The sequence below is a fragment of the Zalophus californianus genome, chromosome 1 (assembly GCF_009762305.2).
Source record: "Zalophus californianus isolate mZalCal1 chromosome 1, mZalCal1.pri.v2, whole genome shotgun sequence".
Taxonomy (NCBI): domain Eukaryota; kingdom Metazoa; phylum Chordata; class Mammalia; order Carnivora; family Otariidae; genus Zalophus; species Zalophus californianus.
Genome location: NC_045595.1, coordinates 157353614 through 157368024, shown reverse-complemented (window position 1 = coordinate 157368024; position 14411 = coordinate 157353614). Strand labels below are relative to the sequence as shown.

Sequence of the window (14411 nt, the reverse complement as noted above, 5' to 3'; positions counted from 1 at the left end):
CATAGAACTTATACAGTAAATACAGTATTTTGGTTTCTTATCTAAAAACTTTGGACTGTCACACTCTATAGTACCATTTTATTTATAAAAATTTGAAGTGAAAGGAATCTAATTGCTTATTTCTAGAAATGCTATAAAAATTGTTTGTGGGCAGGCCTGTCAATAAACCTAAAGCATATGTAGCTGATAGTTTGAATTCTATTCCCCCACTTAATTGTCCACCTAGCTTTTATATTTACTATTTCTTTTACAGGAATGCCTTTATTTTGATAAATGGAGGGGTGTATGTGTGCATGTTCTCAGAAAGTTTTATTCCAGCAGGAATAAATTTTTCCTGATTCCGTTAGTCTGGTTTGCCATCTGTGATTTTTCTGTACTTCTCTACTCTTTGGTTCCCACTTTTGTCTGCACATTTCCTTATTGTCCATCTCGGTAATTTTTGTAAACTATTTAAGTAATGATCTGTGGTTGCCTTTATTCTTAACATTTTGGTCTATCCATTCTTATTTATTTATTTAACTTTTTTTTAAGTAGGCTCCACAACAAGCATGGAGCTCAGTGCAGAGCTTGAACTCATGACCCTGAAATCAAGACCTGAGCTGAAATCAAGAGTCGGATGCTTGACTAAGCCACCCAGGCGCACCCATTCTTCTTTTTTTAAATAGCAGTATGAAATATGTAGAACATAAAAAAATATTTATTCTTGAAACTCCTTTCTTCTTGGATTGGTTCATTTAGTAGGCCAGTAAAAGCAACAAGGACCCAGATGCAAAGTGGCCTGTTTGTTTTGATTAGCTCCCTACAAGGTCCCAAGTTGGCTGCACATCCCATGCAGGTGAACACATCCCAAGGGGAAAAAAGTGTTTCTCATGGCCTGTACCTTTTAAAAGAGCAAAGAAATTATTTCCACAAGCTTTCCAACAGACTTTGCCTTACCTCTTGTTGGTAAGAACATCATTATACGCTCATTTCCAAACCAGTTATTCTCAAAGAAACTAGAATTACCTTGATGGGCTTACCAAAATTGGAGCCAACTTAGGGTTTTCTTGGCAAGATAAAAATAGAAACTAGTTTGCATAGTCATCTGCTGCATGAACCATTCTAATGGAGTTGCTGGGTGGGTAGATTAAATAAAGTGAATAGGAACGTGTTTCACGAAATGATGTAGTACTGTACTCTATAAATACAAGGTAATGTTATTAGCTGGAATTCTACTTAATTTTATAACTTTTTGACTAACCATAAGAATATCAAACAGATTTATGATGCCTTTTTCTAAGAAGGTAAACTGTGTACAAAATGAAGTATTAAGTGCTGCAGGATTTTATATGTAAATAATATTGTCCTGGAACCTTGGTATATAGCTCTTACATAACACCTCATACTTGCCCCCCAAAAGCCCCCATTATTTCTGGAATAATGAAATTGCCGTATAGTGCATCAACCTGTAGCAATTTAGAGAGGACCTTGTAAAATGGAAGAAACAGAACTGGGCCTCTGGTGTTGTGATTTGCCACTGCAGTGTTCTGTAGCATGGAGGAGAGACTGCTGACTTATTAGATCAGATGGTTGCCTGTGCTAACTTTCTGGATTTTTCCCCTTCTACAGCAGGGTTTTGTTTTGTTTTTAATTTTTTACAAATATGGGTGGAAAACCCTACAATTTGTGACTATAGGAATCTTAATTGTAAATTGCATTTACTTTTTATCCTCAAAGTAGGAATCAAGTGAGTAAAAGCAAAGTTTATATATAATCATTGAGTTGATTTCTCTGAGTCAACTATGTATGCCACATTGTTTTAAAGCAAGCAGTTGTTTTTAAAGTAGGTATCATGCTTGGGGCGCCTGGGTGGCTCAGTTGTTAAGTGTCTGCCTTCGGCTCAGGTCATGATCCCAGGGTCTTGGGATCGAGCCCCACATTGGGCTCCCTGCTCTTCGGGAAGCCTGCTTCTTCCTCTCCCACTCCCCCTGCTTGTGTTCCCTCTCTCGCTGTGTCTCTCTCTGTCAAATAAATAAATAAATAAATAAAAGTGGGTGTCATGCTTTTTTTTAAATGATGGAAAGCAACAAGAATAGGTGTATATTGTAATAGGAAGGAGTTATTAATAGCATATAAAACTTAATGTAGCATGAAATCATATGTTATTTTGGATATTATGAAGATTTGGAATAAGATTAACTTTCAGTGTAATGTGACTTGCAATATAATTTGCTTATTTCAAGTTAAAATGATGGGATGTTGTTGTCTTATACATCTTTTTTTTTTTAAAGATTTCATTTATTTATTTGACAGAGAGAGACACAGTGAGAGAGAGAACATAAGCAGGGGGAGTGGGAGAGGGAGAGGCAGGCTTCCCGCAGAGCAGGGAGCCCAATGCAGGGCTCCATCCCAGAACCCTGGGACCATGACCTGAGCCGAAGGCAGATGCTTTAATGACTGAGCCACCCAGGCGCCCTGTCTTACACATCTTTAAAAGCCTATGCGCCTGGGTGGCTCAGATGGTTAAGCGTCTGCCTTCGGCTCAGGTCATGATCCCAGGATCCTGGGATCGAGTCCCGCATCGGGCTCCCTGCTCAGCGGGGAGTCTGCTTCTCCCTTTGCCTCTGCCTCTCTCCCTGCTTGTTCTCTCTCTGTCTCTCTCGCAAATGAATAAATAAAATCTTAAAAAAAAAAAAAAGCCTATGCTTTTTCACATAGAGGCGTAAGCATTAAATAATGAAACAGAAGAGTTTAGTGTGGAGTATTTTTATTTTCACTATTTTCATAGATAGCAATGAAGGGTGATTAATGGATACAAAGTAGTAGTATGTTGTATGACTGTGCTTAGCAAACTGCCAAATGCTTAGCCCTATTCGGTGATTAAGTCAATATAAGTCTGTCTAATGAATAATTTTTATTTTATTTGTGGAAAGGAAGCAATTTCATATTTATCTCTTAAAACAGATATTGTATATTAATAGAGTGCAAAACTTGATTGGATTAAGAGAATGTACAAGAGCATACAAAGAAATTTTTCTGGGGGTGCCTGGGTGTCTCAGCTGGTTAAGTATCCAACTCTTGATTCAGCTCCGGTCATGATCTCAGGGTCTAGAGATGGAGCTCTGCTTCAGGCTCAGTGCTGAACATGGAGCCTGCTTAAGATTCTCTCTCTCCCTCTCTCTGTATGCCTCCCCCGCCCCCTGCTTGCTCACTCAGAGAGAGAAAGCGTGTGCATTCTCTCTCTCTCAAAAAAAATAACTTTCCCTGCTTACAGTAGAAAGCTATAATATCCTGTTCTCTATCAAGATTGGGAGGAGATAGAGGGATATTTATTCACTGTTTACTTGTTTTTCTCCTACTGGGGTGCTTTGGTGAAAAAGCTTTAGAAGTACAATGGGAACCCTTATCTCAGTGCGGTGGGAATTGAAAATTTAATGTTCAAAAAGCTTATTACCTTGGACCAGTCCATGGAAGTTTCTCAAAGTGTTTAAGTGTTAAGAAGCTAGAGCTAAAAACTTATGGACCTGGAAAACATATTTTCTAACTCTATCAGAAAAAGTTCTTTAGAAGTTAAATAAACTCTTAATTGGGACTTCTATTCCTATAACTACTGATGAGGGGTTCTAAGTTTTACGTTGAAGGACAAAAAGCAAGTTCTGGAAGAAACTAAGGCTTTGGTTGTATGGGGACCTGACATCTATGTCAGTTGCTTGACTTAGCCCAAGCATTGTCCTAAGTGCTCTACTTTCTAAAGCCACTTTTATACAAAAGCGGTTTTCCTCCTTTGCAGAATAACTAGTTACAAGATAACTAACAGGCCAAAGATCGTTGTGGTTCAAGTGAGAGTCTAAGTTTTAGTTATCCAGGGAGTAATTATTCACTTTCTTCATTATTTGAGCATTTTGGGTTCTCTGGAATCAGATGCCAAGAAAGAGTATTGTATAAGATGTTCGTTAGGAGTAAACACATGTGAAAGGAAGGGGGCAGACGCCTAATTGGGCAGAGAAGTTGAAATCCAGTTCAAGCCTGGAAAAGCCTTAGCTGACCCTGTGGGGAGATCTGGAGTGAGTATTACTTGTGAGAGTATCCCACATCCGGTTGACATGGCTGGGTCTTTATACCTCCGCTTTGCTTGGTCACCAGGTGCAGGTGGCCGGCAAAGGATGTGAGCTCTCTGCATCTGAGGCCAACCCTGAAGGAGTGACAGCTGCTGGCTGTCCGCTGACAATACTCCCTGTCCTTTTTTGAAGGAGAATCTGGATGCTGCATCTCCCTGTCTAATTTGATAACACTGTTGCCTGGAGGCAGAGACTGTTGTCCTTCCTACCATATAGGATTGTTTAGATGCAAACAATAGAAATCAGCCTAGTTAATTGAGGCAGTGAGTGCAGGGCTTTGGGAGCATTGGCATTGGAGTCAGACTGCTGAGGTTCAAATCCCACCTGTAAAGCGTGCCAATTTTGGGATCTTGGGCAAAGTTACTTAAATCTCCATTCCTTGGGTTTCCCATTTGTTAAATGGAAGTGGTATTAGTGGGTATGAAGTTATTAAGTAACTATTCACTGAGTGCTTATTTTCTTTGCCCAGGCACTGTTTTCTTTGTCCTCATGAAACTTGCACTGTAGGTAGTGACACAGGTAATAAAAAAGTGAATTAAAAAGAAAAATTACATTCTTTCAGGTAGTTGCTGTGAAGAAAAGCAGGGTAAGAGCACTGAGGATGACAATGGGAGCAGGGGGACTATTTCTGGGATTGAGGAAACACTTTCCAGGCAGGTGCACAGCAAGCGGAAAGGTCTGAGTTGCTGGAGCCAAGATTAAAATTTAACTGTGTTAAAACATCAAAATGGACAAAAGTCCTGGGAATTCCTGCATTTTACATTTTAAAAACTCATGTTTTCATAATTTTCTTACTTTGTCCTGAAAGATGTATTAAGAGCTGTTTTGGGGATGTATTTGCAACCACTTCTCTTCATGTAACACAATGGAGTAGAAAAAGCTAAGTTTCACATAATCATTATCATATATTTCTCCTCTTAACATTGACTTTTTAAAAAGTAGAATCATCTTGATTTGCTATAAAAGAATATTAATCAGATGAATGCAGGTTTGTGGATCTGGTGAAAGCATCTCTAAATTTATAGAATTATTATTTAGGCTCTTAATTCTCTTATTAGTTTGATGTCACTGTTTGTAATGTCTGCTGTCTTTGGCATAAATTAAATAATATATGCCTAAAAATAATACAGTTAAACTATAGAATCATTAGTTTCCGTGGTGGCTAGAATTACTCAGCTGAGTGATAAACCCGCAAGGCAGCTGAATCATGAATAACCCCTTTGATTTCCACTAAATCATTGCTCATACATTTGGAGGTTCTCACTGTTGTTTTAAAGGGAACGTATATAAATACTTATTTTAATAAAAAATCAGAACAGATACCTGTATTGCCTCACGAACTCTCTCCATAATACTTTCATGAACCCTGGAAGATTTGAATCATTTATGAAGAAGCTCTACTGACTCATGTCTCCTTGTTTATCCTTCAAGACTCTGCTTACCCTTTTCTAAGTCATTCCTGTCCTGCCCAAGTCCAGGTTTGATGCCTTTGCTTTATGCTCTTCCAAATCAGCCTGACAGCTCCTATGAGAGCACATGTGTCCCTTGTTGTAACTACCTGTTTACCTTTATATCCCACCAGGCCAGAAGTTCCCTGGGGGAGAGATGGTGTCTTATTACTCCATTATATTTTATATTTTCAACCTGTAACACATAGCACACTTCAGTTCTTACTTGCATAACATTTAGAATGCTATTTTTTATTTTATTTGCTCCCCTTTAAAAGAAACATTGAGGAGCACCTGGGTGCTCGGTTGGTTGAGCAGCTGACTCTTGATTTTGGCTCATGTGATCCTCTGGGTCGGGTCATGGGATCAGGCTCCACGCTCAGCACAGAGTCTGCTTGTCCCTCTCCCACTGCTCCCCACCCCACCCCCGCTCACGTGCGCGCTCCCAGATAAACAGAATCTTTAAAAATAAATACGGGCGCCTGGGTGGCTCAGTTGGTTGAGCGGCTGCCTTCGGCTCAGGTCCTGATCCCGGAATTCCGGGATCGAGCCCCGGGGCGGGCTCCCTGCTCGGTGGGGAGTCTGCTTCTCCCTCTGACCCTCCCCCCTCTCATGTGCTCGCTCTCTCTCATTCTTGCTCTCTCAAATGAATAAATAAATAAATCTTTAAAAAAATAAATAAGTAAAACAAACATTGATATTTTGAAATCCTTCCAGAAAAGAGTAGCCTCTGGAGAGAAAGATCTGAAAAATTTTTTTGAGAGTTAAAGGCACTACAGAGAATTTCCTTGGGAGAGGGACATCCTCTGTGTGGCTACAGTGGTTGGAAGAAATAGGGCCAGAGGGTAGAAGCAATGGGGAAGTAGATTTATGTGGGATATAAGACCCTAGGAGGAGATTTTTTAAAAACAAAATGGCTTTTTCAGCATTGAAGCCCTGCTTAAATAGTGGTATTACTGGTGAAATTCTTGTAAGCATTTTACATTTCACAAGGAACATTCAGCAAATTTGTAATTCAGTCACAACTGTGGGGTAGGTATTAGCATTATTACTTTTCAAATGAAGATACAAAGAGATTTTGATTTGTCCAGATCCTCCTGCAGCATGTCACTGGTAGAACCAGGGTGTCTACAGTCTGCTGACTCAAAATTTCATGCTGTTTCCACTTTAATAGGCAGGTGACCATGTATCATGCATGCTATGTAGGAAATATCCATATTTGAGGAAGAAGTTAGACTGTGATTATCACATTGTCTTCTGACTTTGAAAATCTTTTTCTGAAGATTAAAATTTGACCTCATTTGTTTGTTCACTATTTCTTTGAAGACTTTGCCCAGCCCATTTCCCAAATAATGTTTGTCATTAAACTTTTTTTCTTGTTATCTAAGTGGTTTCTAGAAAAATTTGTTCTTTTTATATTCCAGTCTTTTGGAATAGCTGCTTACTTAACAGTCCCTTTTTCTGCATCTTAAGGAAGCTGGAAAATCCTAGTAAACCAATTTCCCCTTTTCTTTACTTCCTCCCTCAACTGCCCTTCTTCCAATTTAATTTTCCTATTGAGAACACAAAAATCTTTGTCTCTTTTATTGTGACACTTGTGACTGTGGTATCTGGTTTATTTTTTTCTTTCTAATTCAGTTCCATTGTTTTCAGTGGATGTCAGTATACCCTACCCTTTATCAATAAATGACCAGCCTTGATAGTCTCTACCTATCGATGCCATGTTTAAGTTCTTGGTACTTTTCTTGACCCTTTGATCGTATGCTCCTCACTTGCAAGTCTCCTGTATCTCCATGTGGTTTTCATCTTTGTTTTCACTCATACTTGTTTCTTTAATCACTCAGTTTTTTCTTGTTAGCCTTATCCACCATTCCCCTTCTGAAGCCACAGAGTGTATCAAGCCAGAACTCCACTGTTAATGACTTCACTGCTACACTCTCCTCCCCAATTCTTTGGCATCTTGGTTAATGGATTACAAATTGTGCCCCATGGAGTATATGTTTCCGTAGTGATCCTTCAGTGGCTCCAGAAAGACAAAAACAGTACTCAACCCTGCTTGAATTAATCCCCAGGTCTCAAGGTTTGTTTTTCGTTTTTCTTTCTGTATTCTTTCTGTCTGGACTCAACTTAGATCAGCCTCAAAACTTACTTTCCACCTACCTGTTCCCCTTACCTCATCCATATTGGTCTGCACTTGTCCCGCGTCTGAGTCAATTTCTCCTCTGCTCCGAGTGTGTTGTCATTTTGGAAGGCAGCTGTGCTCCACCACTATACTACTCATGCCCAGTGTGTTGTGATTTTGAACACTAAAGTCATTTTGCTTTATAGTACATTTGTTTAAAGCCAGTGAAAGCTCTTTTTATTCACAGTCCTTATTCCCCAAGTTCCCTAAGTTCAACACAGTGCTTTTTCAAGGTAGGAGCTCAACAAACATTTAATAAATTGCATTCCATTGACACTCAAGCCATAACTATTTCCAGAGCTTTTCAACTTCTCATCTTGCCTGCATTCCCTCCCCTACTTTAATCTGTTAGTTGAATTAAACATCATCCTTCTCATAACAGTTTCTCCTTGGTTGTTTCCTATTGTTTATAGGCTAAAGTCCACTTGGTATTCATTTCAAGACCCACACATTAGTCTATCTACCTTTGCATCCTTCTTTTTCACTGTTGCCTTAATATAAGCCTTTTATTCCGGTCAGACTGGTCTCTTAACTGTTCCTGCAAATGTTATTTCCATTCTTTTGTTCTTGTTATTTCCCCCAACTGGAATGCCTTTGCTGTCCTCCTTTTTGTAGTTTATGCTAATTCTACCTGACCTTCAAGAAGTCTTCCCTAAACATTCTAATCTTTGTACTTTTAGTAAATAAGTGTATTATTTGGTACTCAGTTACATATTGATCTGTTACCCTTTATGGTTGTTTGGGGACATTATTAGCTTTTTATATGCACATGTATTTTACCTCCCTTATTAAATTGCCAATAATTATTAAGTTAGACCAGCAATCAAAAATAAACTTTCTACTTTGGTATCTGCAACCAGTTTTCTCTTTGGACTTGAAGAGTTCATTCTTTGGGGGTTTTTTGAGATTGCACACCCATAAATAAAGAAGTTGAACTGAATTTCTTAAACTGCTCTGTGTTCTGCTTTAAAAAAAAAGAAAAAGGAAAATTGCTTCCAAAAAAATTATAAATGATACATTAAAATTTTTATTGTAAGGTATAATTTGTCAGAAAAGTTATAAAGATAAGATATTGTAAGAAAAATTATAAAGATAGATAATACATTTAAAAATTTTTATTGTAAGATATAATTTGTCAGATGGTGAAAAGTAAAGCAGGGAAGGCGAGAGGTATGTTGCAATTTTAAATAGATGGCCAGAGAAGCGCCTCAGAAAAGGAAACATTTAGATCTGAAAGAGGGATAGGCGTGGTTATCTGGGAGAATATTCCAGGCAGGGGAACAAGTACAAAGATCCTGGGGCAGAATGTATATGTTTTTGAGAAATGGCAAAGAGTTCAGTATGTGTATCCATAATGATTAAGGGGAAGAGTAGCTGGAGAGGAGCTTAGAGTGGTAATGGCGGGGGGACAAGATGTTGTAGGGCTGGATAAGCCATTGGAAAGATTTCATGTTGTTTATTATGCTCCTTGGTATATTCTCTGGAATACTTTGCATAGGAATATGTAATTTTGAATTTTAATAACTGTAGACCATCCAGGAATGAGGTACTTTAACCAAATTTTAAGAATTTTATATTTACTCTGAAGAAGTGGTAATAGCTCAAGAATAGACCGATGATGAGAGTTGACTGCTTATGTCAGTTCTTTTGCTTTCGGGTTTGTAATTATAACTTTTTTTTTTTTAAACCATAGTTAAATTAACATGATGGATTTCTCCAAGCTACCCAAAATACTTGATGAAGATAAAGAAAGCACGTTTGGTTATGTGCATGGGGTCTCAGGACCTGGTAAGTAATATGTAATAATCTCAATAGTAAAGATTCCTAACTTCAATTAATGTCTTTTCAAGGTTTTTTGGGTAAAATACACAGGTTTCTGTTTACCCATATAAGTTCTATTTGTCCCTAAAAGATTTCATAGTTGCTATAAGAATGAGGTAATACCTCCATCATAAGAGCTTCTCTGGCATTCATTATCTTAATTGGATAATTATTGGGCACTAATTTGTGACATCCTATTTATTATGTAAATGTATAATTGATGTTCAGAGTTTTAGATAGGTCTTGAATTTTTTTGTTAAATCTGAGGTAAAAAGGGTATATAAAGTTTATAGTTTTTAGTATGTAATACCTTACAGATAATGGGCATTCAGTAAATATATGTTTATGTCATTTGAACTGAAATAATTTTTTTCAGAGCATTTCTCAACGATACCATCCTTGGCTCTTTGTATATTTAAATCCCTCTGATCGTTCATTTCAGATATTGCATAACTAGCTATCTGTGGGAAATAAGTTTTATGACGTGAGAGCAATGGAAAGCAGTTTACAAACTTTGTTTATTCTGCCAAAACTTGGGGTATTGCATTTTAAATGATAAATCTCATTCTAGTATTCATTTTACTCCAACTGCAAGATATGATTCACAGTTTTCCATAGGTAAACCTGCTCATTGATTTATAATCCTTAGTGCCATGAATATTTTTCCTTATGTCTTTTTATAAACCTCATGCTATAGGCTTTTTTGTTTTAATCACAGTAGAGGTGATGACCTTTTTTTGGTGTTTATGCAAATGAAGTCAGTCAGTCACAGTGTTTATTTCTCCCTATGAAACTTCTGTAGCTTAGAACTTGGTGTTTGAACATGAACTCACTGGCAAAAATACATTTCACTGTTTTCAACCTCTTGCCATTCTGAGAAACAGTTTTCCCCTTGATGATCAGAAGGGTCTTTAGGAAAGTTGGACAACACTGAAGATTTTTTAGGGAAAAGACAAAAAAGAACACCATCAAAAGAGTTTAGGTAAAAATATTTTTCTGAAACCTGTAGTTAACTGCTCCTGGAACCTATTTATTATTCTTAACTACTTAACAAAATGATAGAGAAATGGCATACTTTGGGGCTTATGAAATATGATTTAAAATTTTAGGGGCACCTGAGTGGCTTAGTCACTTAAGTGTCGAACTCTTGATTCCGGCTTGGGTCATGATCTCAGGGTTGTGAGATTGAGCCCGGAGTCACGCTCCATGCGGGTGGGGAGCCTGCTTAAGATTCTCTCTCTTCTGGGCGCCTGGGTGGCTGAGTTGCTTAAGTGACTTCCTTCGGCTCAGGTCATGATCCTGGCGTCCTGGGATCGAGTCCCACATTGGGCTTCCCTTGCTCTGCGAGGAGCCTGCTTCTCCCTCTCCCTCTGCCTGCCACTCTCCCTGCTTGTGCTCACTCTCTGTCAAGTAAATAAATAAAATCTTAAAAAAAAAAAATTCTCTCTCTTCCTCTCCCTTCCCCCCACTTAAAAAATAATAAAATAAAATTTTAGTTGTTTCTTTCATTTCAGTTCATCTTAATTATTCTTACATAGTAGGTATAGAGATAAATATTTATGAAATTGACAAATCTTCATTGTTCTAACCCAAGTTAATTAAATATTAATACTTTAATGGTTTCTGCTTGAATATTACCTAATACATAGTTCTAATTAATTGTATCAGAAGGCTAAATATTAAAAATACAGTTATTCCTACACATATCTGAAAATGTACAACTTTCTCTGCCTCCCAGAAAAATAACTTTTCTTCCTAGACAACATGATCTAAAATAGTAAGTAGAAATCCTGGTTCAGTATTTATAAGAAATAGGGATTCTTAATCAGGACTTCACCCAGTGGTGATGACTGATTATAAACATCCTTATGAAAGGATGAAACATCTATGAAAAAAAAAAAAGTATTATTGGGCGCCTGGGTGGCTCAGTTGGTTAAGCAACTGCCTTCGGCTCAGGTCATGATCCTGGAGTCCCGGGATCGAGTCCCACATTGGGCTCCCTGTTCAGCAGGGAGTCTGCTTCTCCCTCTGACCCTCTTCCCTCTCGTGCTCTCTGGCTCTCAGTCTCTCTCTCTCTCAAATAAATAAATAAATAAATAAATAAATAAATAAATAAATCTTTGGGGAAAAAAGTATTATTATTTTTTAAAGATTTATGTTTTAGGTAATCTCTACACCCAACGTGGGGCTCAAACTCACAACCCCAAGATAAGGAGCTGCATGCTCTGCCAACTGAGCCAGGTGCCCCTGAAAAAAATTTTTTAGATGCATATGTGAGTTTTTCTAGGAAGAGCTGTCATTAGTTTATCAAAGGGGTCCTTGTCCCAGAAGAGTTTTAAGAACCACTAATATGAAGTGTTAGAAATGAAAATAAAGATGTTATTTTAAATATTATTTCTCAAAGGAATGGTGACAGCCCAGCAAACTGATAATTGTGTGGCATTCTGCCATGCTACTAGCTAAAGCTCTTGTGCCAGTTTTAGTTTAAAAAATTTTTTATTGTTCCCAAATCCATCATTCCATGTTTTATAGCAACTTGGGTTGATCAAAATGTGTCTCAGTGCTGCTAGGTAAGATTTTACCATATAGAACTTCAGACTTTTTGAAAATAATTTTCATACGTATTATGTAAATGAAATGAATAAGCTTTAGCGTAACAAATTTATTTTGTTTACCTGTATATCATATGCTAAAAATGCATATTTTTGTGAAACTGTATGTATGTTTCTTAGCGGGTATTTTATTTTTCTTAATATGTGAGAGAGATGTATTATTGGATTAATCAGATATTTTAATTATCTGTAACTATTCACAGAATCTTAAGTTTCCAAATACTCATCTGTTCTTTTCAGTGGTTACAGCCTGTGACATGGCAGGTGCAGCCATGTATGAGCTGGTGAGAGTGGGCCACAGTGAGCTGGTTGGAGAGATTATCCGATTGGAGGGTGACATGGCTACTATCCAGGTGTATGAAGAAACTTGTATCCTTTCTTGGTTCAATTTCTTGCCACTTTGTACAAGTCAGAATTTAAGGATTTATGGCAAAGGTGGAAGCAGCAACAACCAATAGTATCAAAAGCATGAAATGTTGGTGTTATGAAGAAACCTGACGTACAAAGGAATTTCAGGAAAGATACTAGGAATTAATGATCTTATATGAAGAAATTAGTATTATCTTCTGAACTTTCATTGCTCTTACTATTTTGGTAGTTCACAAACTTTAGGGGAAACCAATTACAATTTTTTTTCTTTTTTTTTAATTTAATTTTATTATGTTAATCACCATACATTACATCATTAGTTTTTTGATGTAGTGTTCCATGATTCATTGTTTGTGTATAACACCTAGTGCTCTATTCAGTACGTGCCCTCTTTAGTACCCATCACCAGGCTAACCCATCCTCCCACCCCTCTCCCCTCTAGAACCCTCAGTTTGTTTTTCAGAATCCATCGTCTCTCATGGTTTGTCTCCCCCTCCGATTTCCCCCGCTTCATTTTTCCCTTCCTGCAATCTTCTTTTTTTTTTTTTTTAACATATAATGTATTATTTGTTTCCGAGGTACAGACCCGTGATTCATCAGTCTTACACGATTCACAGCACTCACCATAGCACATACCCTCCCCAGTGTCTATCACCCAGCCACCCCATCCCTCCCACCCCCCACCACTCCAGCAATCCTCAGTTTGTTCCTGAGATTAAGAATTCCTCATATCAGTGAGGTCATATGATACATGTCTTTCTCTGATTGACTTATTTCATTCAGCATAATACCCTCCAGTTTCATTTTTCTTAAGAGTGACACATGCTGTAGAGGAAAGCATAAACAGAATAACAACATTGATTTATATGGTTAAAATTCCATTTAAAATAGAAAATTCAGGGCGCCTGGGTGGCTCAGTCGTTAAGCGTCTGCCTTCGGCTCAGGTCATGATCCCAGGGTCCTGGGATCAAGCCCAACATCGGGCTCCCCGCTCTGCGGGAAGCCTGCTTCTCCCTCTCCCGCTCCCCCTGCTTGTGTTCCTGCTCTTGCTATGTCTCTCTCTGTCAAATAAATAAAATCTTTTAAAAAAAATCGTATTAAAATAGAAAATTCATAGATCAGTCACTACTCTTTATCCTAATAAATAATGCTGGATGACATGTTACATTATAGCTTTAGTACTAGGGAATCTTTACTACATCTTTGATTATCATACTTTTGGCTTTTAAACATAGTATTTATTTTCAGTTTTCTATGAAAAAGAGGTAACGTGTTAGGCTTTGTGAAGAGGAACCACTTTTTTTTAACTTCACTTATATGTTTTGCTTAAATTGATTCTCAAGATCAGCATTAATTCTTATTTATTATTATTTTTTAAAATTTTTTATTGAAGTAGAGTTGACATACAATATTATATTAATTTCAGGTGTATAACATAGGGATTTGACAATTATATGCTTTATGAAATGCTCACTATGGTAAGTGTAGTTCCCATCTGTTACCAGACAAAGTCATTACAGTATTATTGACTGTATTCCCCATGACTAATTTATTTTATAACTAGAAGTTTGTACCTCTTAATATCCTTCACCTATTTCACCCATCTACCCAACCTTTGCCCCTCTGGCAACCACTAGGTTCTCTGTATTTAATGAATCTGTCTCTGTTTTTGTTTGTTCATTTGTTTTGTTTTCTAGATTCCACACGTAAGTGAGATTATATGGTATTTGTTTTTCTCTATATTTCTCTGTCTCACTTATTTCACGGACCTTCTAGGTCCACCCATGTTGTCGCTAATGGTAAGATTTTGGGTTTTTTGTGGCTGAGTAATATTTTATTGTGTAATATAACATGTGTATACATATATAAAACACAATATATT

At 37.5% G+C, this 14411-nt stretch overlaps 1 protein-coding gene across 3 annotated transcripts in view; it reads left to right on the top strand.

Moving 5' to 3' along the window:
• The window catches only part of ATP6V1A (ATPase H+ transporting V1 subunit A), a 58460-nt gene that overhangs the window by 18728 nt on the left and 25321 nt on the right, over positions 1 to 14411 (top strand). For all 3 annotated transcript variants that reach the window (XM_027587820.2, XM_027587822.2, XM_027587821.2), the window contains exons 2-3: positions 9421 to 9515; positions 12401 to 12529. In XM_027587820.2, coding sequence (XP_027443621.1) covers positions 9431 to 9515; positions 12401 to 12529 — 214 coding nt within the window. In that variant the 5' untranslated portion in view covers positions 9421 to 9430. The remainder of the gene's footprint in view (positions 1 to 9420; positions 9516 to 12400; positions 12530 to 14411) is intronic.